This window comes from Larus michahellis, chromosome 6 (assembly GCF_964199755.1).
Source record: "Larus michahellis chromosome 6, bLarMic1.1, whole genome shotgun sequence".
NCBI classification, from domain to species: Eukaryota; Metazoa; Chordata; class Aves; order Charadriiformes; family Laridae; genus Larus; species Larus michahellis.
Window position 1 is genome coordinate 47,172,912 of NC_133901.1, and position 27,653 is coordinate 47,200,564.

Here is a 27,653-nt window from a genome sequence, read left to right on the forward strand (position 1 = left end):
CTTGGATTTTATTAGTGGCTCTGTTCAGGTCTCTGAAAAAACTTAATTTCTGAAGCAGCGCTAATTCTCTTCAGAAATTTCTCTGCAAATTCTCCGAAGTCTCAAGAAATCCTGGTGTCATATTTTGTTTGTATTTAATAAGTGATAGAGCAATGAATTCTGGTTCAAGTAGATGATTACCTAAATTCACATTGAAAATATTGAGCGTAGAGTACAGTGTGCAAGCATCTACAACATTCTGCGTAAAATGATTTAAGTTGGATCCATCTAATATGCCAGTTATTCTTTGAAAGATGTATAATGAAGTTGAGGGTGAACATATATTGTACTGCTGTCATAGCAAATATGTCTGAAGTTCATGTACAGAAGATACTTTTTAATTGCTTGAAGATTCAGTGCCTTAAATGGAAGGTTCCTAATGAAGCAAAAGGAAGTCATCCAAAAGAGGCAGTGTGTACAGCCCTACAGGCAAGATGGATGTCTTTATCATGTGCTTGTAATTAAAGAGACATCTGAGTCCAGTGTGTCTTTTGAATTTAAGCTCTGCCTCCAGAGGTGATTGAGTTGAATTGAATAGCAGAATCTTTGATTAAGAGAACTGTAACTTCAGTTCTGAAATTTTGTTGCTCTACTTTATAAACAAATAAATAACTTTGGTTTATCATGCATGATTGAGGACTTTATTTCTGGCAAGATAAGATTGATTGAAGACTTTATTCTGATTAATTAAGTTTATTTTTAGATTTTCAACAAACAGGATTATTCACAATGTTTCAGACAAGTGTTAAATTGGATACAGTTGCCTTTTTAAGGAGGAAGGGAAACACATTTTAACTTAAGTTGGTAAGGTCAGGTTGTAGCCTGTTCCCCTTACAGACTTATTCATGCGCTTCTACAGATATATTGTATGTCTTTTGGTTTTGTTCTTTTCATGAATAGATCTTTTATTTAAAAACCTACTCCATAACTGATTACTAGAGTTTAAGTAATTTTTTAGAAATTAATCAATTAATTCATTTTGCTTTTTTATTTCTAGATGTCACAATTCAAAACAGTGAGTTGATGAGTGGCAGTATGGACAAAGGAACCTTAGGTTCAGGATCCAAGAACAATATCTTCTACATCTTACTGAGAGACTGGGGACAGGTGGAAGCTGCAGATGCCATGTCACGACTAGCCAGACTTGCTCCTGTCTATCTTTGTAAGTAAAGGGGAAGTATGTTTCTGTGTAAAATAGCATCTTAAAGCAGAAATACAGACCAGTCAAGCTAGATTTTTTGCTTCAAATATCATGTACTATGTTTTAAAAAAGTAAGCTAGCTGTGAAGCTGATAGAAACAGTGAAACAACTGATTGTGCTTATGAAGTGCATATGATGGTCACGTGATGGGAGGAAAAAATAAAAGTTGCTGATGATATTTCTTCGGTTTAATTTGTAATTTGTTTTCTCTATATGAGTTTGAGCTATCAATATAATCTTTTCTGGTTTTGTTTGGGTTTTTTTTCCCAATAATAGCTAATCGTGGCTTTTCAATTGGAATTGGTGATGTAACCCCTGGGCAGGGCCTGCTAAAAGCTAAGTATGAGCTCCTGAATGCTGGCTATAAGAAGTGTGATGAGTATATTGAAGCTCTGAACACTGGCAAGCTACAGCAGCAGCCTGGTTGTACTGCAGAAGAGACACTAGAGGTAAATTTTTTAGTTTAAATGATTATGTATTTAGAATGGAGACTTAATGAATACATTCATGTAAATTTTGAAGTTCAAAGTTGTCTTCTGAAACCTAAAAATATGAGCAAATAGGGTCCCTAGGTACGCAGCTTTAGCTGAGTCTGTCTAGGCTTAACATGTAGATGCTTGTATGCATTTAAAAATGTTAGCTAAGTACTAAATAACTGAGATCCTTCTTCCCTCCTGACTCAATGTGTTGGGGTGACATATAAGAGAATAAAATTACATAGGTAACTGAAATGGGATTAATTGCGTTTATCAATATTTGTAAGTTAATAAAGAACAGTTAACAGAAAACTTAATCCAAGAAGCAAAACATTCCTTTAGTTACAGATCTGTTTATATGCAAGTGTTTTCTTGCCCCTTCCTGGGGCAGAAGTTAAGTGGACTTTGGTTATGCTGGGTTTTTTCTTTTTTCTGTAGAAATTTTGATGAAGAGCAGCAAATGTTGCCCAAAATCTTACGGACAGGGGCTTTATGAAGAACACTCTTTTCATTGTCTTTAATGGTTTTACACGTTCGTTGTCTTGGCTAGTCAATGTCTAGTTTTTACCTTTAAAAAAAAAAAAGTAGAAAGAACAAAGAGAAAAACCCCAACACAATAGCAACAAAAAACAATCAGAAAAGCCCACCCTGTGATAAGGTACTGCCACAGTTGTCCAGTTTGAAGTGTCACTCTGGATGAAAGAAGTATCTTGCAGTCTTTTCTACTCTTCCTCTTTTCAGACACATGTGTATGTCCTAGAATGTTTTGGGTTTTTTGATGCAGTTATGTTCTTAACAATTGGAGGTATTAGCATTGTAGTCTCTGAAAGCAGTCCAAAAATACTTACTTTTTTTTTTTATGTAGCACAGGGAGTCTTAGACCTCAGTTCAGTGCTCGGTTTAGCTTAAGTTGGTGCTGCTGACAAAAGAGTTTGTCTTGTCCCTGGTTACCTCTGTCTTATCCCAATAAAGACTTTTATACAGCAAACTGGAAAGTTGTGTAAGTTAAAAGTTAAACTTCTTTTACCCAAAGCAAGGTCTAGGTTTCTTTCTCTTTGAATTCCCTTGACTACTGAATAATGTATTGCTGGCAAGTGGTAGAGTACTGTTTGTGCATGGTATTTTTAATGAATGCTGAATCTTTGAAATCTTGGATTTCAGGCCTTAATCCTTAAAGAACTGTCTGTTATCAGAGACCACGCTGGCAGTGCTTGTCTCAGAGAACTGGACAAGAGCAACAGTCCCCTTATCATGGCTCTCTGTGGTTCTAAAGGTAGGGACATAGCTCAGCTTTGGAAGTAGATTGTTTGCTCCATCACTGTTCTCAAAATTACTTGTTCTGTCTTTACAGCTTATTTTAGACAGTCAGTTGTGCAAGTACTAAGTTCATGTCAGATAGATTTGAAGTGCCTCCTCTCAGTAAGTACAGGTTGGGCACAGTTAATTAAAATCAAGCTGATGTGCTAGTTTTTCTGTCTTTAAATTTTGAGTACAAGTTGAAAAAACATCCTCTAGGAACTTTAGATGTTCTTAAGACCTGAATTAATTAATCAGCAAAAAGTTTTTGGTTGCATTTCTGACCTCAAGTATCTGTATCACATGCAAAAATCAACTGGAAATAATATATTAAGAATTGGAACTAACATTTCAGCCATCTTCACTGCTTTGTTTCTGAAGGACCACCTGTGTAGTAAATATTTGTTTTATGCTTAAATTCTTATCTGAGCTTTCCTTTGTTTTCTGTGAGAATTTGAAGAAATCGCTTTAATCCTTAACTTTATTTATCCATCTCCAATAAATTGTGGAAAGCCTCATGGTGGCATTTTGTATTCCTAAAGAAATACTGAAATCGAAGAAGGAGGATATATTAAGTGTATAATTTGCAGTGGGGGGAGGCATTGTTTGCAAACATGTTCAGCAAATACAACTTCTGAGTTAGTGACTTAATTCTGTGGGATTTAATTTGTTCTAGGAATCTTGGTAGGCACTGAACCCTTCATAAAAAAAAAATATTGTTAAAAAGTTTATTGAAGAAATTGTGAAGCAAAATCTGTAGTTTAGGATAATGGGTTGTATAAAACGCAATCCATAATACAAAACAGGATAATATATGGACTGTAGTCAAATAGTGGTGGCATGAATGTCTATGACCCAAAGAAAAAATTTTAAATGGAGTTGTTAGCTCTATATCATATGCGGACTGACAACTAAGTCAGCCTAAGTGCTGAACATAAATTTACAGGCCAAGTAACAGAAAAGCTTCTTTAACTGTTGCAATTCTAAGTGCGTTTTTTGCAAATTACGAAGCTAAATAATACATCTTCGTAGAAATGAAGATAGCTCATCAGAGGAGCACTGATATTTCTCATTTATGAGTGAGATGATTACTTTTTTTCTTTCTTTTCAGGCTCCTTTATTAATATATCCCAGATGATTGCTTGTGTAGGTCAGCAGGCTATCAGTGGGTCCCGAGTTCCTGATGGATTTGAGAACAGATCTTTGCCTCACTTTGAGAAACATTCTAAGGTAATTCTGTATGATTACAATACACTGTAATGAAAAGTGAAACAAGTTGCCTTAAACCGTTTTAAGAAGGATGCGTGATAGGATGTGTTGTCATGACATGGTGAAGGAAAAAAATTGCGTATGGTGAATGTAAGAAGTTTTGAATGTGATTTGGGAGTTAACGGTAGTGTTGTGAATGGCCTAGTTAGCTTGAATTTTTGTGGCTAAGCCTTGCTTAGACCTTTCTAATTTAGTAAAATAAAAGTAAATCTGATGATACATTTTTGATTCTCTTCAGAGTCCTAAAAATAACTTTTTAAATTTCTCTCTTGCATTCTGTTTCACTGCACTAAGACTTTTCAGAAAAACTGCTGGGAGTGTGTTGGTGTCTTTAGACAGGTGAAACATGCCAGATAAACAGTTCTGGAGTCTGTTGTTTTTTTTCTTTTTCTGCTAAGACAGACAGATATCATGGGCTACTCTTAACATTCTGTGTTTGAGTTCTGTTCAACATGAAGCAGTAAGGAGTCGTCTTCTGTTACGGTTTGAGAAACCCACAATTTGTTGTTGCTTAGAGAATTATTTTATCATCTGATGACCCCTCCCTCACCTAAGAAGGGGAATCAGGGGAAAAAACAAGGAAACCTGAGGGTTGAAATATAAACAGATTTAATAGAATAAGACTAGATAATTAACATTAATAACACTAAAGAACCGATATTGATCCCAGTACCAATATAAAACATATGAGCGTTATACTCAGCCAATTGTATCAGCATGAAGCTGTGCGCTCCCGGCAGTGGACAGCAAATGTCAGACACTGCGAGCGCGGCAGCTTCAGGAGGAAGGGAAGGGCTCAGGGGTCTGGCACCGGGGCAAGAAGTTCTCTGGATCACTGCCATCAAGGGGGAGAGAGAGAGCTTCACAGCAAACTTGCTAATTTATATTGAATGTGAAATAATTCACATGGCATGAAATAATCCTGTTGGCCAGCTTGGGTCAAGTCCCCAGGTCTCACGCCTCCTCATCCCTGCACCTGGCTAGGCTCAAAAACACTGAGACCTTGAAACCCACGTACCGCAGCTGGCTATAAAGTAAATATTTTCACAAATTCAGATGCCAGAGTCTTCTAAAAGTGCAGTTTTCCCAAACGTTAGAAGAGAAATTAGTCCTGTGTCGCTCAAACCAGGACAAGTTGTTAATACAAGTCAGTGAGATTCATTTTTTTAAACTGCTGTCTGAAATCTAATGATCAGTAGAGAAATTTCTAGGTACCAGCTATTAATCTTGTTAGTGTGTTAGATAATTCAAGTGTCAGATGGTAGTCATGCCATTTGCATTTGACATTGAATGTCCAAATTTCAACTTCTGAGTTCTGTAACATAAAATCATTTCTTTCCTGAATAAATTAAAGAAAAAATACTTCATGGATTAGATAAGAAGGAAAAAGTTGAATTTTAACTCTAGCTTTCTTACTGATTTAGAAAGCACTGCCCCTTAAATAACAGCAAAAAGGGGTCTTCTAAGATGAACCTCTTTGTAGCCCATACATTGTTCTATGTGATCATGGAGGCAGTTTGGTGTTACTTGGCTGAAACGGACACCTGCATAAAGTTCATTGGCAAGAACTCCTTTCAGAGGTGAGAGCAAACCATTCAAAAGAATGTTACATCCATACCTCCAGTCATACTTTTTCTGAATTCCTTAGTCTTCAGCACTGCAAATACCTTTTGCTATACTATTGCAAAGTGAACGTTTTTATTGCCCTTTCAATTTTTGTGACTTTGAGGGAGGCCAAAGAGTTAGAAGTTGTGTAGCGTTTGCAAGGAATAGCTAGAAGCATGATAAGGCGTGTAGTGTTTGCAAGGAACGGCTAGAAGCATGACAAGGCTTGTAGGAAAGTCAGTCTGTTGTTTTAGTTTGGGAGAACTAGGCAAGCCTTTATTCAAATCTAAAATACAAACATTGAACTTCAAAGCTAAAAGCAGCTGAGATGGTTGCTCTTTGTTTGTGTATGTATTGGCTAACTGTCTGAAAGGATTTAGATGACATACAATGTGTTTTTCTGTAATGTGACTACAGAGCATACATATGCATTTTAACCTTTTTTGCTCCACTCTTCTCTGTAGCTCCCAGCAGCAAAAGGCTTTGTTGCTAATAGCTTCTATTCTGGTTTGACTCCCACTGAATTTTTTTTTCATACAATGGCTGGTCGAGAAGGTCTGGTTGACACAGCTGTAAAGACAGCCGAAACTGGATATATGCAGGTAACTGTCAGTGGAGTGGGGGTTTTATCAGCCTTGCAAAAGGAGGATATTTCTTACATATTTGTTAAGGTGAGGGGTGGGGGAGAAGTGTGTACGTTATGTGTGTGTGTGTTTTTAATGTAACAGGGTAATTTATACCGTGAAATAAATTACTTCCCTCCAGTAGACAGGTTTATAAAACAGACCTCAGGCAGTGGTACGATAACATGCTTGTATTAAGCTTTTTCCTCTTTAATATGGGTGGTAAAAGCCCTTGTTACATGGAATTATTGAGGACTACTTTCTATGTAGTGTGTGTTCCAAAAACCCACCTAAATGATGGAAATTGTGTGCATACATTATAACATAGAGTTGAGTTGTAAGTGCTTTTTCAGATATGGTGTTTCAAGAATGAGAAACAGAAAACACAAATCCCTGGTTTGGGCTACTTAAAAAACAGATTTTTCTGGATGACAGAAATATGGCTAAAGCTCCCTTTCAGTATCTGTACTCTTTAGGTAGCAAACCCCTTGGCCGTATAAACTTGGACTTCAGTTTCTGTAAGGTGTTAGTATCTTTGTCTGTATTTCCTGTGAAAACAAAGCTTCCTCCAACAAAGCTTCTTGCTATTATAAGCAGTCTTAAGGCTTCAGTGAAAATATTTACGTAGCATTTTAACTACATAGACAAGCAATAGAGAAGTTAATTTGGGGCTGGGGACATTTTGAGAGATAATACAAGTTACTCTACAAAAACGGAAATCAATTCTTGTTGGAATGGGTGACTAATTAGACCATTTGTCTCCCAAACTAACAGAATAATGTTTCCGTATGTGTTAAGTATATACAAATATATGTAAATATAATAAGCAACCTGCAAAATATTTTTCCTTATCAACTTTCAGTCTACATGAATAAATTATAGCACTTGGACTGTGGAATTTAAAAAAAAAAAAAAAAAAGAAAAAATCTTAACACATATTTCACTATCATTTTCATCCTCAGTGAAAAAAAAATTACCAATTTATATTCTTTAGTGAGCTAATTTAGTTTCATAGAATAACATCTTTCAAGTTAAAACGTTTTCAACCACTAATGCTTCAATGCTTCATAATGCGCTTTTTTTTTTTTTTTTTTAGGCAGAGGAAGGAAAATGGTAGTAAGGGAATTTCCCAATATAATTTATTAACGTAAGACGAGTAGCTAACACCAGTACAAATATAGCACCTACTGGTTTTAATGGATGAGTTCTTTCGTTTTTATCAATGAAGATAATCATTGACTGGTTTTGCTTCCATATGCGAAAAGTGTTGTATCGCTTGAGAAATAAACCTGATTGGAAGAACATGAATATTCTGTCAAAAAAAAAAAAAAAAAAAAAGCCACCCCAAAAAAACCAGCACCACACACAAAAAAAACCCACAACAAATTCCTCAGACTATAATAGATTCTTGTGGCTTAGCGTTAAGTTTCCTATATGATGGAATTTCTAAATGTGGAGAATTGTGTTGTTGCTTTAAATTTTATTATTGTTGGTTTTCATGTTCTAGGGAATGTACAGTAAAGCCCTAGGGATAATGTATGACTTAAAATAGGTTTTCATGCCTGCTTATCACTGTGTCAGATTTTTCCTGAGTCCGGTTTTTATACTTTTTGTAATTCCAATCAATAGCTATTTTTAAAAGGATCCTATTTACTTTCCTTGCACTTTTGGTTTTTTTTCCCTTCAGAGGCGGCTGGTAAAGTCCCTTGAAGATCTTTGCTCACAGTATGATTTGACAGTCAGAAGTTCTACTGGTGATATTATACAGTTTATTTATGGAGGTGATGGCTTGGATCCTGCAGCCATGGAAGGGAAGGATGAACCACTGGAATTCAAGCGAGTTCTAGACAACATCAGAGTAAGAAATGCTGAAATCTTTGTTGGAAGTGTGAAGACTATTAAGCACGTAGGAGGAAGTAATAAATTATGGGGAGAATTGTTTCAGTTGAAGAACTTATTTTTAAGTTACCTTTTTGAATGGTCCTGGTCAGTCTTTCAGCATGTGTATGCTAGGAGTTATAGATATTTTTTACATTAGAACAGAGCAGCTAGGACCAAACTGTGTATAAGTTGTGAAAAATAGAATTTTCTTCTGTGCGTAGACATAGTTCTAGGGCCTAATACCCAGCTCAGTAGACAAATTACTACTGGCTTAGTTGGGTACCGGACTGAACTTATCACACAAAGTAATTCCTTATTAAATCACAGAATCATAGAATCTATCAAGACACGCGTATTCTTTCTGTTGGACTGTTTCTTAGGTCAGAGGCCTGATGTGTTGTTGAATAACTCTGGACATACTGTGATGTCTGGAGAATGGTATTGTTAGGCTTTGGTTTTGTGGTTTGTTTGTTGGTTGGTTAGTTGTTTTCCCCAACCCCCCCACCCATGACATAATACTGAAATGACTGTTCAAATTTCTGTAATGTGGGTGTAATAAATTGATAGAATTAGGAATGTGTGAGTGTGTATACCTTCAGATTTACATAAGTAAATAGAAGTATATATGGACTTTGGTTCTTTTCACAATAGTCTGGTATTATATAGTAAAAAAAAAACCACAAACAAACAAAAAAAAAACAAACAAAAAAACAAACCACAAACTAAAGAAAGCTGTTAAGCAATGGTATGTGTCTATATTTTGTGTCTATACAGTTTTTGTGCCTATGTTTTACGTGAAGAAGTAATTTCTTTTTTTCTTAAGGCTGTATATCCATGCCGGAGTGAACCAGCCCTTAGTAAAAATGAATTGGTGTTAACATCTGAGTCCATCATGAAGAAGAATGAATTTCTTTGCTGCCGAGACAGTTTTCTACAGGTAATTATCTCACTTCCTTATTGCACTGTGATTAACTTTTCCTTATAAATCAAGGAAATTAAGTAAAGGCTGTGTAGGAGCAATGGCTGAATTTTATGCATTAGTAGCAGGAGTTTGTTCAGTAATATATTTCTGTACACCTAGAAGGTGAGGAGGTAGGACTAGTAATTATAATTCTTATTACGGTAGTTGTTCATGTTCACCACAGCAACTTTAGAAATGAGAGAAAAATCTAGTCATTTTCGAGCAGAAGGTGCCACTGATCTGAGATACCTTGCTGGAATTTCTCTTCATAGCAAGACGGCATAGTAGTTATGTGCTTCCTCTGGGACATCATAAATGAAATAATGTTTATTGACTCTGTGTAAGAAACCACTAGGACTGAGTGCCATACTCCGTTACACGTATGTTTTCATATTATCAACTTTCTGAATAACTGTTTTTACTCATTTTCTTGTTTTCCTGTAATAGAAATGCCAGCTATACGCTTATGCTTCTTTACCTTGCTTTCCTATGATACTAACCCAGCAAAAAACTTCTGTCATACGAAGTGCTTTGCTGGACTGGGCTTATCTTCTGGGGAGTACTTACGTATCTTTTAAGGATGAGTGAATATTCACGTGACTGCTTGCACTTTGAATTGTAAAAGTCAATTTGTTTGAAAGAGCATTAAGCAATTTTAATATTTATGAGAGCAGCCATGCTTAAGACTACTTTGGGAGACAGTGATAAAAACTGTAGAATTAAGCTGCCTGTGGACACGTGAAGCTGTTACCTTGATGAACCTCCTGATTACTGGCAGTGATGAGAACATCATGAATTTAATGGCCTGCTTTTGAAGGGTTTCTGTTTAATAGATCAGAGTGCTTCAGAGCAGAAGGTGACAAAACTAGTAAGCAGTTGTTTATAAACCTGATTTGCAATTCCATTGCTAACGCAGAGTTGAAAAAATAAGTGTATCCATACTTGAAATATGCTGTAAATCTTAACTTCATCTCTGAAGGAAAAAAATATGCAATACACTAATATCAAAGTTTGGAGATGAAGCTGTTATTTGAGGTGTACATCTCTTTAATCGTGTCAGGAAAATCTAAATAATTGCTATTAATTTCAGAAGCACAGATGTGGCTACATCACCTTAATGATAATTAGCTTAAATTAAGATTTTTAAGTTTTAGATACTGTTACATTTTCTTCTTTCCTTTTCTTTTTTTTTTCTGTTCATCCTTGAAGGCATTAACTGAGACAGGTTATGAAAAATATAATGAGGTAATTGTAGCATGTGTGTGCACTGTGTGAGCATTAATGTTAGTGCTTTTTAGCTAAAGGTGTGTGTATAGTGCTGAAGTAATTGATTAGCATATATACATTACTGCTTGTTAAATTATAATGTAGATGTTCATCACGATAATTTACCCAATTCCTTTTTAACGGTGCAAACCACGACACATGAATTAATACCCATAGTTAAATTTGAGGTTTTGAAGAAGCTTTCTTTTAGTACATGACTTTCCTTTCTAAAACTCATTCTTTCAACCTTTAGGGATATTAGTATGTTTCTTCTAATGTTTTCCCATCCCTTCCTCCACTTTCCCATCCAGAACAGAGACATTTCTTCCGGCTGTTATTTTACTAGGAGGTTCCTATAATGAGCTTATCTGCTCTTGTCTAGAAAACAGTATGTCTAAATAGCCTTTTTCAAACAGACTAGCATTCATTCTGCCCTCGCTGGAGGGAGTTCAACTGATGGAGAAGCAGATTGTTGGCTGGCACAGCTTCAATTGTGTTAATATTTTTAATGTATTTGAGTATATTAAGGTACAGTTGAAGGGAAATCTTCATTTTCTTCTTAGTGAAACTAGGAAAAATCTTTAGAAACAGTGTCGCACTGAAGATGATAACTCCATAAAGACAGACAGGCTTGGCAGTGAGCTACAGTTTCTTTCTATTTGTAGCATAAATGAATCCATAGTTTGGATTAACTGCCAACAGAGAATTGAAAGTTGAGAGGAATAGGTAATTTCCTCTTCTAGTTCTTGTGCATGAATAAAACTTTTGACCAAGAAAAATAAATCTCTTCAGAGATTTCTTTCTCACTTTTCTTTTTTGGCTTTAGTACATGGAAATAATATATCATTCGAGTACTTTGTTTTCACAATTCAGAATGATACATAACAATTGATTTAATGTGTTGGAGATTTTTATTTTTTTAAAAAAAGTACTCTGGTATTTAGGGACTGTTAAAGAGGAAAAGCTGACAATAAATAGTTTGCCATAATGCTATTTGCAGTCTGATGCCGTTTTGGTCTTAGGTCTGCCCTGTTGTGGCCTTTCTCCGTATGACCACATGACTAAATCTTCAGCCAGTATGACAACTTCTTTTGAGGAGTTGGTGGTGGTGTGGTTATTATTATTGTCCTTGGGTTTCTTCGGCATTCTGGTGGGAGAAGTTAGTCTTACACCTTCTGCCTTCTTCCCCTTCCACTCCTCCCTTTCTGCCCCTCCACAACAGAAACACCTTTCAAGATGGAGTTATTTTTAAAGTCTCTCCTTAATGTTTTTTCTACCTCTAAATCAAATGTTTTAGGTGATCTTCTGCAAGTCCTTTTTTTTTTTTTTGAAATATCCTGCAATATTATTTCTTTTAATTTTATTATTAATTTGTAGTAAAAACATTATTTTTTCTAATACCTCATTATTACTTAACACTTATTTAGGAAATAAATCAAATTATCATTTTTATGCAAAAATTTCAGGGTCAAAAATCTTTAAAATGGCAAAATATTTTATTTGTGAATTAATATGACTTACTGCAGGGCAAAAAGGGCAGAAAGGTATGAACACATCCTGTTGTCATCCAAGTGGGGAAACAACTTGAAGCATCCGTTCTAGCAGCACACTTCTGTTGTCGGTTCTTGCATTTGAAATTTGTTCTAGTAGTCACAGAAAATAACGTAGTGTCTGAAAATAGCTTAAATACCAGTAAAAATGTTTTTCATTTTGAGAATCTGAGGATTCTGTTAGGATGTAATAGAAGTGTTTTGATAATGATCTATGAATTCAGTTTAAAAAAAAAATATAAAAAGGCAGTCACTCGTATACTTAATCAATTTTACAAGTAATTTTCAGGGCCTGGCTGCTGTGGTGGTTGCAGGGAGTTCAGTACTGAGTGAAGAAGAGGTGATGTTATACAATTATCATCCTGGTTGTCAGGCAGGACTAATGGGGTGGAAAGTGTTTAAAAGAACTCTAAAATAATCAAAATATTCACTGCTCTTAAATCATCGTTGAAGTAGATGGGAAGAATTTCCTCTTGGTTTTTGTTTATGTTTTGGTTTTGATAGCCCTCACACTGAGTCCACGTTTATGAAGAGTTTAATCATGGACCTCTTATTTCATGAATTCTAGTGTAAATATCTATATCCAAAGTGTAATGCCTGAATAATACTTCATAGAAATGTTGGGTATTTTTCCAACAGTATTGTTTCAATTTATGTTCCAGTAAAGACTACTAGAACTACTTTTGGGTAAGCCTGCTAAGAGAGTGAAAGGCTTAGGTACTTAAGGACATGTTAAATGCGGTTATCTGCAAGACAGATAGACACAGCATAGAGAAGTTATTTGAACTATGTCAGGTAGAGACTGACGTGTATGTATCAATTTTGAGGGGTTTTTCCCCCAAAATAAAGTATGTCTTGAATCTCTGAAATCTATCCAGCAGGTGTCCTTTACATACTTCTTCTCTTGACACAGACTTTCCACTTGGACTTATTTTGAATACTGGGAAATGAGTGAGAATATGTTTGTGTCAGCATACACAGAAGATGAGAACTTTGAGATTATTTTTTTTAATTATAATTTTTTTGCTGGTAGAATCACTTTGAGTAAGTGGTGGGTAGGAAGGAAGGATTAGCCAAGGTCAAATCTCTTAAATTTTCAGTGTGTGCTCAGGAAGGATGCTTTTACTTAGCGTGGACCATATTCCTCATGTATCGCTACTAATTTGTAGTCACACAAGAGTGAATCTGGTTTGCTAGATTCTAGTGTATGTGTGTGTCTAAGTTTTGATGTTCCTCTTTTCATATTGTGCATTGTTAATTTATTATTGTAAACATTCTGTTTGGAGCTCTAAGCAGATAACTTACTGATGAAGACTGTAATATGAAGACCATGTCTTTGCTCACTGTTGTTTTAATGTAATTTCAGGAAATTAAAAAATTCATCAAGGGTGTTTCTGAGAAGATTAAAAAAACTAGGGACAAGTATGGCATTAATGACAATGGCACAACAGAGGTAAATAATTTCGAGTGGGTAATTATGTAGTTATTTTAAATCTTTGCAAGCTATTACTTTTCCAACTGCTCTATTGTCTTTTCAGCCACAAGTTTTGTATCAGTTGGATAGGATTACTCCAACACAACTAGAGAAGTTTCTAGAGACTTGCAGGGACAAATACATGAGGTAAGAGTTTAGCGTGGTACTTTCAACCCCAATTCAGTATTTATTGCTTTGTTTGCTATCTAGGAATGTATTTTGCTATTTTTACTGGATGAATGGTAGTTCTGTTGTGAATGCAATACAACTAAAGAACAAGAAACACTTGGCCCAAATGACATAAACATTGCAAGACAAAGGTAGAATGCCAAAAAAAAAAAAAGCATTGCCATCTACAAGTGGGTTTGTTAAGGCAGACATGTTCCCGTCCACCCCCTCTTGCAGGAGATTGTTCCAAACCTCTAAAGAGTCTGTGCAAAATAATATTTGAATAGATCAGTTTCAAATTCATATGAATCTTGATGGTTATTCTTGATCTATGCAGTCTGTGAAGAGCTATGTCACACTTCGTGCTAACATGTTCTTGAATCTGTTATACATTTGTAGGAGACTTTTGTTTGTTATTCTTGGTCTCTAACAAGACAGTGATCATGTGGATGTTTTCACATTTTATTATCCATTGAGAGTTGTTTTATTTACGTAGACTCCTTGGATTACATCATTGGCACGCAGCCATTGGTGACATCTGCTTTGTGGCCCCATGCTCACCTGCACCACTTTTTCGCTAGTATTATTTCTTTTTCTAGAATATTCATGTATATGTTAAATTCTTAACATAACTATTTAAAGCAATTACCAGTTTTCTGCTTTCAGTTATTAGGAATTCTTGCTTACATTTGTCTTAAGTGTTCTTAAACCTGAATTGTCTCTTTTACTGTAGTAGGTTGTTTTAGCATAGTATATTATGCTGATCTGACAACTGAAGGATGGTACCCTTGGAAAGGATCTAATTGCTATGATGATTTTTTTGTTTGTTTTATAGACTATTGTCATTTTGCCAGGAGAAATCTCTCAGCTGGGATTTCAGCAATTTTGGGGTAGATATGACATGAATGTAGAGAGATCTGCAAATAACAGCAAAGACAATAACCACTCCTTAAATAATTTTGTTTTACAGTCATCCAGAAGTAATTCCTTTAGATGTTACAAGCTAAGTCACAATTAGAGAGCGTTTTTACTTGGTAAGAGCTCATCAAGGAAAACGCAAGAAGCAGCTACAAGTTAGATTGATTTAAGAAGCAGTATTGTGCCTTAAGTTTGGAGGTTGTATTTGCTCTAGAAAAGCAGGTCGCATTGCACGCTTGTGCACACTGAAGAATGCTAACTGTAGGATCAATAAAATTGTAGGGGAGAATGTAAACCACCCTTCATGTCTCTTTTTGAGAACATATGGTGTAGTGTAGTGTTCTTTTTTTTTTTTTTTTTTTTTTTTTTTTTTTTGTCCTGTAAGGACAACCAGTTCTCAAAGTACGTAAATTTTAGAAAGGAGCAGATGTGGGAATGAGGCCATTACATGCATAACTTGAAAGGAAAGCATTAATATCTGGATTTTGTTCTCATTAAAAAGTAATCTGCATAACAATTTTCTTTAAGAAGACTTAATAAAGGTCTCTCATGCTTAAACACGTAAAGGGGAGTTGCCCTGAATGGGGAATCCTGAATCTACTGCTTGATGCTTAGGAGGAAGAGGACCAACATTTTGTTTCCTGTTATGGATGTTATCCTGGATCTGTATGCCCTGTGTGACAAGACATTTTCTTGCCTTGCGTGAGATCAGTGTCTTCAGTATTGGTGACCTTTTAACCTCTCTCCTGCTAGTTTATTAAAAAAATAAATTAACAAATTTCTCATATGTCTACCAGAATAGTTTCTGTCTTAGTTTGCTTAGGATTTTATGCCTTTTTGAATTCTATGTCTTTTTCTGTATTTTTTTTATGAGATAATTTCTTTATCAGGGCACAGATGGAGCCTGGTTCTGCAGTAGGAGCTCTTTGTGCACAGAGTATTGGTGAGCCTGGCACACAGATGACTCTGAAGACTTTCCATTTTGCTGGCGTTGCTTCAATGAACATTACTTTGGGTGTGCCAAGAATCAAAGAAATCATTAATGCTTCAAAGGCTATTAGGTACTAACGTTGTTTTGTTTTTTCCGTTTGTGTAAGTGAAATCTGATGGATAAATTTGCAATGTGCAGTAGCATTTCCCTGTTTTCAGTAATACACTAGACAACATTGAATCCATGGAATACCCAAACAAGAAAAATCTAATGTCTTTCCAACTAAGTGATACTTAGGGCCAGAGAAGAGACAAATTTTATTTTTCTGAAAATCAAATGGGGAAAGGTGGTTACTTATCAAGTTCAATACTCCATTAGGTGTCTCATATGTTGTTAAACTTTCTGGTGCTTAGTTGTAGTTGAAGCAGAACTATACCTAGGTATCCATAAAGCCATACTTAAATAATACTAGAATAGTGTGCGCCATAAAAATAGTCACTAGTTGTTGTGTTGTTATCTATCTTGTGTTGGCTTGTTTTTACCAGCCTGAAGTACATGAACAATAATTTTCTTAAATATACCTGAGGAAGCTGAAGGTCTCCTTTATGTTATTAAATACTTCTCTAGATGATGGGATAGTTTCCATAAGGCAAGCTGTAATTCAAATTGCCATCTGTAATTTAGCTGAGCAATTTCCTAACTTTTTTTTTGTATGTTTATTCTTTGTAGTACCCCTATTATAACAGCACAGTTGGACAAAGACGATGATCCTGATTTTGCCCGCCTGGTTAAAGGAAGAATTGAGAAAACTTTATTAGGAGAGGTAGGAAAAATTGTATTATTGCTAATGCTTTAAATGTAAACATTAGCCAATTGCTATGGGGCATTTTAACCATTTTCACATGCTAACTGTTTTGTCCTTATCTCTTAAAGATTTCAGAATATATTGAGGAAGTGTTTCTTCCAGATGATTGTTTCATCCTAGTGAAGCTGTCTTTAGAGCGCATTAGACTACTGAGATTAGAGGTGAGTTGTTCAGTTCTTATGCAGAACGTGCCTTGGGTAAGTTCCGAAGGGTCTCTTAATCCTGTCTTAGAAACAGAAGTCAGACCAGAGGAAGTTAAAAAAAGAAAGTGAATGAAGGATGTCCTGCGGCTGCAATACATGTGATTATTTTTTTTCCCTTGTGAAGTGAATAATTTTTCCTTTATTTGGAAGTGAGATGCCATTTCTGTCTGTTAGTTAATATATAGGCCTGTACCCTCAGCATAGGGTAGTATTTAATGCAATTTATAAGAGTAACCATTTTTGTTTCTACATTACACATTTTTTATATTCTGTTAAAAGACTGCTGCATCTATTTGAGCAGACTTATATATGTTAAAAGAGATACCCTGATGTTTGCTGGCTGACTTTTGCCACAGGTGAATGCAGAGACTGTGCGCTACTCTATTTGCATATCTAAACTCAGAGTAAAGCCTGGGGATGTTGCTGTCCATGGAGAAGCGGTTGTATGTGTGACCCCTCGGGAAAATAGCAAGAGTTCAATGTATTATGTATTGCAGTCCCTGAAGGAAGAGCTACCAAAGGTAAAAACAAAGGCTGTCTCATGCTTTTATGGGAAGTAGTTGGTAATAATAATTTGGGCTTCTATGGCAGGAAGAGAAAATGATTTTTGTCAGTATCGACAATGAAAAGAGCCTGAGTACATAATTCTTAGATTGTAATGCTACTGCTTTACAGCTGAAAAAAAGCCTCTGTTACTAATCTTTATAAGTAAAACTGAAGCCTCCATACATTGCTTACAACATTTACTGAAGCGTTCTGAGTGCAGCAGTTGTATGAAATAGTTACATCTTCTTTCAGCTGTATCTAGAATTGAACCATGTGACAGTATCTGGCATTTTTGCAGCTTTCTGTGAGAAGCCTGTCTACTTTGGATTTTAAAAATGTTGATAAGTGTACCTTATTATTGGCAGGATGTCCTTTCAGTTGTGTGGATCTACCACCATTCAGAGACTCAGGTCTGACTGGGAGGATATCTGGCATAAAATATAAAAAGCAGGTAGTGAGTAAGGTTTATAGTACAGTGTGAATGTCACATTTGCACTAGTGTATTTAAGAGCAGGAAATCTTATTTTGTATGTATTTTAATTGAGCATTTACTCCAAAGGCTGGAGCTTCTAAATCGGTTTGAATGCTGATAAGGGTTACAGGTTTTTACTGAATTACTGTACACATCAAAGTTACTAGGGTTTTTTTGTTTGTGAAGGTTGTAGTGCAAGGTATACCAGAGGTTTCCCGAGCTGTCATTCATATTGATGAACAAAGTGGAAAGGAAAAATATAAACTTCTAGTTGAAGGTGATAATCTGCGAGCTGTTATGGCTACTCACGGAGTGAAAGGAACAAAAACGTCCTCTAACAACACTTATGAGGTAATTTTCAAATGGTTACCATGGGGTTTTTCCCCGTAGCATCTTTATTACAAGTGCTTGTTTGTACTCAAATGCAGCAGTTGATATCTAGTCAAGCCTGATTTCACTAATAGTTGTCAGAATGCATTAACACAAGAGAATAATTCAACCGGCAGCACTATTCTCTTCAAAGAAGCTTTTTCTATAAATACTTTCAAAACAGAGAAATGCAAAAGGGTAATAATGGAAATGGAGTATTATCTGATATCAGATGGTATTTGTTCCAGGAGTATACTTGCTCCAAGCATTTGGTTCTGCATTCATCTAACTGAATCTCTTGTGTAGGTAGAGAAGACACTAGGAATTGAAGCTGCTCGGACAACCATTATCAATGAGATTCAGTATACAATGGTGAACCATGGTATGAGCATTGACAGGAGACATGTTATGTTGCTGTCTGACCTAATGACTTATAAGGTTTGTAACCATGCTTTTCCTAAATGTTTCACTGGCCTCTTTATACAAATTAATTTTACCATGTTTGAGAAGGACAGATGAGCTAGGGAGATGAAAATCGGTTATAGATTTAAAGACTTGTAAGTTGCACTGACAAAATACTGTTGTTTGTATATCAAACGAAATGCTTAATTAATCTCATTCTTGGGGGGCAGGGCAGGGGCAGGGAGAAGGTCTATTTTGACTGAAAGCAAGTTGATATAATGAGTAGGGAATCATAATTTCATATTGGAAATAGGAATCCTAAAAATTGTGGAATGAAAATCAACTGTTTGGGTAACCATGCATGCAATTTAAGGCTTGCTGTGCAGAAAACCACATGGGGTGTGGTTCATAGCAGCTGCACTGTATATGAGAGTCAAAGGATACAGCCGTTACAAATAGAATCAGATTACACATAAAGTATGAACAGTCTTCCAGAACTTGTTAGTAGAAAATCCTATTTTTTCCTTATTGATTGCCTTTCTCTCCTTCGCATCTGATATGTTTTTTAGATTTGAGTACACTGAGTGAAGTGAGAGTTTCCACTTTGCCTGCCAGCCTGCAAGGGTTTAATTTGGGTGAAATGGTTGAAGGATTTCTAACTTCTTCCAACACTGTAGGGCTTTGTTGTACTGAGCTGCAGCAGTCCCCAGGGCTGCCCGTGTGGAGCTGCAACACAATAGTGGAAAAGGGCATCAGAGTGCAGTGTTTTACACTTGTTGGGCTCCTACCATGCATTCTTTTGTCTGTAGTTCTGACTTGTGCTTCTGTGTACAGTCTGTTATAATCAGGACGTTTGTTAGAAACAGAGGCAGAAATAAACCAAGTTAGTCTAAAAAGCTAATTACTTTTTTTCTGGAGAGTGAAAAAATGAAGGTTTAACATCATCTGTAATCTCCTGGCAGCTAAAGTCAGATTTATCAGTATACAATAGGCAGTAGTTTCAGACCGCACTAAAGTTTGTAACTCAGCAACACGGCCATGTTTATTTCAATCTTTCCAATATTCTTGCTTTAAAAACATAAATCTACTAACCACTTATAACAACTTCTGTTGTGTATGAATAATCACTTCTGTATTATTTAAATATTGATTACTACCAAACTATTAACCTTCAGGATGTTTAACTGTGAAGCAGCATATGATGACGATGTTTTATTGTGGTTAGTAACCTTTTTACTTGCTACTTGTTTCATGTGTGTGTTAGAATAAAATCTACATTTCTTTTGTTCGCTTGATTGGCTTCTTTAGCAAACGTAACTGGCCTCCGGCCACTCTTGTGATAATCTTTCCTTGGGTTTTTCCATCAATCAAGGGTGAAGTGCTGGGCATTACTAGGTTTGGACTAGCAAAAATGAAGGAAAGTGTGTTGATGCTGGCTTCTTTTGAAAAGACTGCAGACCATCTCTTTGATGCTGCCTACTTTGGACAGAAGGATTCTGTTTGTGGTAGGTATTGCAAATTCTCTTGCAGTTTGTGGTCCTTGCCCAGCATCTGTAAGCCTCTTCAAAGCATTGGATTTTTACCCTTGTTAAGCTTTCTGTTCAGCTTACGTGTCCAAAACCTCAAGTCTGAGGCTGATCCATACTTCTTGATCCTAGAAGTTTGGTGGGTGTTTCTCTGTTTCTCATCTCAATCTGAGATCTTGAAGTCAGTTGGGAATTCGTTGTATGTTTCTTAAAGTAGACTTTTAGTAATTTGGTTTTATTTTTCATCACATAGCTCAGTAAAATACCAGTAAATTTGTTCTACCATCAGTAGTTCTGTTTTTTCCAACTGTGAAAGTTTGTGTATCTTCAACATGTAGAGCTCATTAAGGAACCTAGTACCCCATTCAGTATTTAAGTTTTGTTTTCATTCCTACTAAGAAGTAGGAAGACGTACATCTCAGATAGGGTAGTTGAATATCATACCATGCATAATGATTGCTTATGTGATTTGTCAGTTGTGCCTAGAAATAAACGGAGAGGCAAAGTTCTTGTCTTCTTCAGTTATTTCTGATCTAATTAGGTAAAAATTGTATGTTTGTTTTTTCTTTTTTTAAATTAGAAGCCTTGTCTATCAGTATTCCATTCATTAACCGAACAGAGAATATCCCTGTCCTGAGGAATTTCTCTTTAAAAATATCTGTTCTTCAGTTTTAAAGTTAAGTTCAATAACACCCACTGAATCATCTTCTCACTGAATTCATGAAAGAATCTGATAAGAGTTTAAAAATATAAGTATACATGCACACAAGTGCATTCATGCACACATACACACAGCTAAACAGAAAATTCAAATAGAGGAATTTTGGCATTCCATTTTTCTCTTAATTTTGCATTTCTGACATGTACTTTAATATTTGGAATTGAGATTATTTTTCTTTTTTTAAACTCCTTTGCCTCCATTTCTCCCAGATTTCATTCTCCTTTATGCTACATACATTTTGGAATGATCTGTTAACAAGTCTGTATCTAGTAGGTTAAATAGAGAAAAGGAGAAGTCAAGCTGTTTTCACCCTCTTCATCATCTGTTTATGCAAGGTCTACCATCCTGAAGCTGTTAACCACTCATTTGGAATTTCTGGGTGCTAATGAAGTATAAAAATATGAGTGTATTATGTTAAGGTTTACTAGTTTGTCTGTATTTCTAGGTGGTCTTAGAAAGCATAGTCAATTTCAAACAGTGCTTTGTTGACAGTATATTTCCTGAATGACTGGAATCTGTTAGAAACCTTTGTATTACTAGTTTGTATTCTAAGAACTCTGCCACTTTCTGGCTGTCCAGCACTCCACATGAGTGGGATTTTCTTTTTTCTTTTTTTTTTTTTTTTAAATTATTTGCCCATGACTAAAGCAAAGATCCTATGTGAGACTGATTCCATCCTAGACAGTAAGGAAAAGAAAATGTTTTCTCAAAGTCCCCTCTGAGCTGGTAAAATCTTGTTTTGAATAATGTGGAAACCAACTATCTTTTCATGTTGCCTTCTGTATAAATGTTTTAGTTCAAATAAGGAAATGGAATGGACAAAACAGAAAATTGTTGTCTGTCTTCCAAAACTGAAGAGATGATACTGGCTTGCTTGTATGAAAAAGTGCTGTGCAACTGCCAGACCTGGCCATCACTAGTTATCTCTTTGAATTGCTATGAAAAGACTCTTACACACTTATGGATTTGCATCTCCAGAGCAGGAAAAAAATTATAAATGTTGCCAAGAAAAATGAGTATGTACCCAAAATCAACTATAGGTGCTGAACTGAATGGCATCTCAAATCAGTGCTTCTCCTGAATGTGTGGGTGTAGTTCTAGACTATGTGGCATTTGATTCCCTTTTGTCTTGTAAGATGCTTTTTTCCCTGTGGCAAAATGCGGAGCAGCTGATTCCTGCTTTACACAAAGACAAGCATTTTCTTCTGAGAATTGCTGATGCCACCTTTCAGTGGGCAGAGGGCGGGTTGAAACTAGAGCAGAAGGAGTACATCCCGTTCCAGCAGCATCCACTGTAGTAGCACCATCTGTTGATCTGCCTTCTATCTGCAAGCCACTGCTTAGAGATGTAGTCAATTTACCTTTCCATCCCCTTCCCAAGGAGTAGCCAACTGCACTCTCATTTCTAACATAAGAGTGGGAACTGACAGCTACAGATCACTGCTGTGAAATTCATTTATGAGGGGGTGGTCTGGAAGCGAAGTGTCAAGAACATACTCCGCAATAAGAGTGGTCCGACTGGCTTCATATCTGCCAAGCTTCTTCCAGCTGAAAGTGAGAGCAGCGATTCATAGCTGTCAGGTGGATGATTAGATCTGCAATAGATTCTAACTGGTAGTGTTACAAGACATTGCAATGGAGGAGACTTGTATGGTCATTAGAGTGGAGTGTGCTGTCCAGCCAGTTGTTCTGCCATCAACATCATTATCTTCACCCATCCGCAATGACTGTCATTGGCACCTAGTATACGTTAATCTGAGCAGATACAGGACATACACTTGGTTTTTAACAGTGGCGTGTTCCGTCCAAACGTTTTCTGCTATACATGATTGCTGTCACATGCTGCAAACTATTACTTTGTCCATGAGGTGAAAGGGAGGTGGGGAGGAAGGGCTCCTGGTTGTACACATGGAAGTGTTGCAAGGGAAGAAGGATTCCCAAAATCAAAATGCAGTTTCCATGGTTCAGAGGTTGTCTCAACTTGAAAGGTTATTGTGCAAAACCAGGTAAGTTTTATTTTCTTAGGTGTTACAAAGGTATTTCCTTTGGTATTTCCTTTATCGATTGTAACCTGTGTGCTGTAGGGGCTGTACAAGATAGTGGGCCTAAATATACAGTAACTAGCGCCTAAGAATTTTATTTTGCATGAGATTAAGTGCATGATATTGCATTATATATATCATAGAATCATAGGGTTGGAAGGGACCTCTGGAGATCATCTAGTCCAACCCCCTTGCCAGAGCAGGGTCACCTAGAGCAGGTTGCACAGGAACATGTCCAGGTGGGTTTTGAATGTCTCCAGAGTTGGAGACTCCACCACCTCTCTGGGAAGCCTGTTCCAGTGCTCTGCCACCCTCAATGTAAAGAAGTTCCTCCTCATGTTTAGGTGGAACTTCCTAAGCTCAAGCTTGTGCCCATTACCTCTTGTCCTGTCCCCAGGCACCACTGAAAAGGGCCTGGCCCCATCCTCCTGACACCCACCCTTTGAGTATTTATAAGTGTTGATAAGGTCCCTCCTCAGCCGTCTTTTTTCCAGACTGAAGAGACCCAAATCCCTCACTCTTTCTTCATAAGAGAGGTGTTCCAGTCCCCTAATCATCTTGGTAGCTCTCTGCTGCACCCTCTCCAGCAGTTCCCTGTCCCTCTTGAACCAGGGAGCCCAGAACTGGACACAGTACTCCAGGTGCGGCCTCACCAAGGCAGAGTAGAGGGGGAGGGTGACCTCCCTCGACCTGCTGGCCACGCTCTTCTTGATGCACCCCAGGATGCCATTGGCCTTCTTGGCCACAAGGGCACATTGCTGGCTCATGGTCATCCTGTTGTCCACCAGGACTCCCAGGTCTCTTTCCACAGAGCTGCTCTCCAGCAGGTCAGCACCCAACCTGTACTGGTGCATGGGGTTATTCCTCCCCAGGTGCAGCACCCTACACTTGCCCTTATTGAATTTCATAAGGTTCCTCTTTGCCCAGATCTCCAACCTGTCCAGGTCTCTCTGGATGGCGGCACAGCCTTCTGGGGTGTCAGCCACCCCTCCCAGCTTTGTGTCATCAGCAAGCTTGCTGAGGGTGCTCTCTGTCCCCTCATCCAGGTCATTGATGAATATATTGAACAGGACTGGACCCAGTACTGACCCCTGGGGAACACCACTCGTCACTGACCTCCAACTAGACTCTGTGCCCCTAATCACAACCCTCTGAGCTCTGTTTTTCAAACAGTTATCTATCCACCTTCCTGTCCATTCATCAAGCCCACTCTTGTTAAGCTTCCCTGTGAGGATGCTGTGGGAGACCGTGACGAATGCCTTGCTTAAGTCAAGGTAGACCACATCTACTGCCCTCCCCTTATCTATCCATCCAGTCATGCCATCATAGAAGGCTATCGGATTAGTCAGACACGATTTCCCCTTGGTGAATCCATGTTGAGTACTTCTGATAGCTTTCTTTTCCTCCACATGCCTTGAGATGATGCCCAGAACGAGCTGTTCCATCATCTTTCCAGGGATGGAGGTGAGGTTGACAGGCCTGTAGTTCCCCGGCTCCTCCTTCTTGCCTTTCTTGAAGACTGGAGTGACGTTGGCTTTCCTCCAGTCCCCAGGCACCTCGCCTGTTCTCCAGGACCTTTCGAAGATGATGGAGAGCGGCCCAGCCATGACTTCTGCCAGCTCCCTCAGCACTCTCGGGTGCATCCCATCGGGGCCCATGGACTTGTGAATGTCTAATTGATCCCTCACTCGATCCTTCTCAACCCAAGGGGAGTCATCTTCTTTCCCTGTTACTTCCCCCAATGCCTGGGACTCCTGAGGGTTGGGCCGAGCAGTAAAGACCTAAGCAAAGAAGGTGTTCAGTAACTCTGCCTTCTCCGCATCCTCCGTCACCATGGCTCCTGTTTCATTCAACAGTGGGCCTACAACTTCTCTGGTCTTCCTTTTGCTTCCAATATACTTGTAGAAGCCCTTCCTGTTGAACTTGACATCCCTATGTTCTACTATATGTAGTAGAAATGTAGCAATGGTCTGAGAGCAAAAATACTGAATCTTCATTCATATACATTCAAATTATCAATCAAATCTTGCCAGAATTTTAAGCAAATTGATTTTTATCCTTTGTGCATTCAAAGACACAGCTATTTATTGTTGTTTTCTTAAACATTTATGTGAAGGACAATATTCTTATACTCCTGAGAATGTGCAAAAGCATCATTTGTATCATAACAGTATGCCAAGAATAAAACCACTGGTATCTGATAGCTTGCTTTTAATGTGGAATGTTCTTTGGAAAAGTATACATCAGTAGATCTGGAATATAAATGTGTCAGCACATTGCTGTGAAAATGTTGTAGCTATCAAAAAATAATTGGGACAGACTAAATCTTTAAATTCAGAACAAGCACTTTCTGAATTGTGAAAATGCAAGAAGTAGTATAGCTAATGTGCCTCTTTCGCTGGGAAGCTGTGGGGGTTTCCGGGAAACCTGGCCAGATTTGACTGAAGTCTGAGCACTGAGTCAGAGACTGAACATGAAGTAAGTTTGCCTTACATCGTCTGCTATTGGCACTGAGTAGAACATGTCTTCTCCGAAAATAAACCCTCTGAAGCTCTTTCATTGCTAAAGAAGGTGTTTAGGTTAGGTTGAATTTTTCCTAACTGTCTAGAGTTTTAGTAACACCGATTAAATAACACACTGATGTGATGACCATAACACTTAATTTTATCTAGTGAAGAGACCTGGGTGTTTACATGTGAGGTTTAAAATTTGATTGGCAATGCATACAGAATGGGCAAATGAAAATAGTTATGTAAATCCGTACTCTGTAGATGTTCAACATGTTTTGATTTTTTTTTTCCTAGGTGTTTCTGAGTGCATCATCATGGGAATTCCGATGAATATTGGAACAGGACTCTTTAAACTGTTGCACAAAGCGGACAAAGAATCAAGCCCTCCTAGGAGGCCTCTGATATTTGATGATAATGAATTTCATATTCCCATTGTTACATAGCACTTGGATATAATACACTATAGCAAAACAAGAAATAGCAAGAAAACATCATTTTAGTTAAGAAACATGCATTATCAGTTCTGTCTGTCTCAATAACTGTGAATTGGTAAGTGAAATACCATCGAAAGAATTGCCCAGTTATTTACCAGCTGTTTGTACAGACCCTAAAAAGAGCAGCTTCTCTGCACCAGAGAGTGGAAATAAATTTAAAGTGGATTTCGTCGGACAAAATTTTCTTTTTCATGTGTTAGAATTAAATATTTGTGTTAACATATGGAAGTTGTTATTAACTCAGTATTAGATGTGTCTATTTGGATTTGATTAAAAAAAAAAAAGCGACACAGAAACCCGTAAGAGTTCTGTGGGCTTGCACAGAGTACATCTGGAAATGGCTTTTCACCAGGAGCTGCAGAGGTCAGTCTACTCTTAAGAACAGAGACTTCAAAATGCTTTAACTGAATCTCTGATTCATTCATACTGGATTAAACTCCAGGAGCGCTGTTAAAATCGTTTGAAATGTTTGCTTGAAATTTTATTGTCTTTTCATTTATCCCAAGGTATTATCCATTAAATGGGTTTTCTCTCCAGGATTTTGCTTTGGGTTGTACCTACAGAAAGCTGCAGACTGTAAAGCTCTTACTAAATTCTGAGGAGACTGTTACTAGAACATTACAAATTACAAATAGTTTTTCATGTATAGCAGCTGTTTTACTGATCCAATCTGTCATTTACAGCAGTCTTAGTTCTGGGAAAGTTTCATAATTGAGTAAGGTCATCTGAACAACCTAGCTTTATTTTAACATATAAAGTAGAAACAGAAAGGAAGCTCGTTTCTCTGCATGGACATGAAATAATTTGAAACTATTTTAATCTTTAGCCCGCTAGAGCATTTTCAGAATGAAGAAAAGTTTTTAAATTATTTCAGTGTAGTACGTTTAAATTCACTCTGGTGCTATGGAGGGAAAGTATCTCAGTGTTCTCTTGTCAGCAGTGTTTGGATATGCGGTGTGCTCACAACATCAGTTGAGGTTGGAGAGAAACAAAATAGAGAAAAAAGCTAAAGTTATGCACTAATGAAGTAAAAGGAGGTTGCTGAATACTCTTGCATTTGAAAACAAATGAGTTTGTGCTACAGTTTGTCTTCATGTAGCAATGGAAAGAAAAGTGTAAGGCTACGTTCAGAGAATGTAAATGTCTTGTTTTAAGTCTAAGGTGCCACTGTGTTTATTTTTAAATCATCCTCCATGCAGAGAAGACCTGATGTGAAATTATAACTATTCTCCAATTATTTTGTATTTTCAATGTGACACTAAGATCTACTTCTGCCTAGATTTTGGCAGAGTAAATATTGAGAATGTAGTGCATTTAGTATCTGCTTTAAAAGCCATATATATTTTGCTATCTCCCTTTTAACAATAGAAATTTCAGAATAATTTTAAATTTTCCTTGTGATCTCAGTGAAGCTGCCACGTACTGATTTGTCTGTATAGAAGTCTAGCTTTACTTCTTTTTAAAGATGTAAGTATAAGACAGGTAGAGAAGTCCATAAAACTTTCCTGTGCAAAAGTACTTCACTTTATCATGGGAAATACTACTGAAAGTGCTTGGTATTTTTTGCGAATAAACAAAAGCTGTAAACAGATGGAGTTTGTATTGGAATGAGTAACCACTTCTTTTTTTTTTTTTTTTGTAAATATAGTGAAATGTAGCTATTTAAATGGTGGTTTTGCTCTCTTATATGTTAAAAGTATTCAGTGAATTACATCCATTATCTTGTCTTTAATATGACAATAAAAAGAGGCAGAGATAAAGAAAATGTAAACCTTGTGTTTGTTTATTGGTGCATTATGTTTGTGTGTAAATAATTTATGGATGGCCTAACCTCCATATCCCTCA

At 37.0% G+C, this 27,653-nt stretch overlaps 1 protein-coding gene across 3 annotated transcripts in view; it reads left to right on the forward strand.

Annotated features, from left to right (window-relative positions):
• The window catches only part of POLR3A (RNA polymerase III subunit A), a 39,753-nt gene extending 12,174 nt beyond the window's left edge, over positions 1 to 27,579 (forward strand). The window contains exons 15-32 of one of the 3 annotated variants that reach the window (XM_074590831.1): positions 1,037 to 1,201; positions 1,517 to 1,689; positions 2,878 to 2,989; positions 4,124 to 4,242; positions 6,351 to 6,488; positions 8,197 to 8,367; positions 9,214 to 9,327; positions 10,561 to 10,596; positions 13,534 to 13,620; positions 13,706 to 13,788; positions 15,618 to 15,788; positions 16,388 to 16,481; positions 16,592 to 16,684; positions 17,083 to 17,247; positions 17,931 to 18,095; positions 18,420 to 18,551; positions 19,888 to 20,020; positions 25,609 to 27,579. In XM_074590831.1, the coding sequence (XP_074446932.1) occupies positions 1,037 to 1,201; positions 1,517 to 1,689; positions 2,878 to 2,989; positions 4,124 to 4,242; positions 6,351 to 6,488; positions 8,197 to 8,367; positions 9,214 to 9,327; positions 10,561 to 10,596; positions 13,534 to 13,620; positions 13,706 to 13,788; positions 15,618 to 15,788; positions 16,388 to 16,481; positions 16,592 to 16,684; positions 17,083 to 17,247; positions 17,931 to 18,095; positions 18,420 to 18,551; positions 19,888 to 20,020; positions 25,609 to 25,757 (2,300 nt within the window). In that variant the 3' untranslated portion in view covers positions 25,758 to 27,579. Of the gene's footprint in view, positions 1 to 1,036; positions 1,202 to 1,516; positions 1,690 to 2,877; positions 2,990 to 4,123; positions 4,243 to 6,350; positions 6,489 to 8,196; positions 8,368 to 9,213; positions 9,328 to 10,560; positions 10,597 to 13,533; positions 13,621 to 13,705; positions 13,789 to 15,617; positions 15,789 to 16,387; positions 16,482 to 16,591; positions 16,685 to 17,082; positions 17,248 to 17,930; positions 18,096 to 18,419; positions 18,552 to 19,887; positions 20,021 to 25,608 lie in introns of those variants that run through there. The other 2 variants (XR_012587505.1, XM_074590832.1) reach the window with 2 other exon arrangements.
• Positions 27,580 to 27,653: the final 74 nt, after the last annotated feature.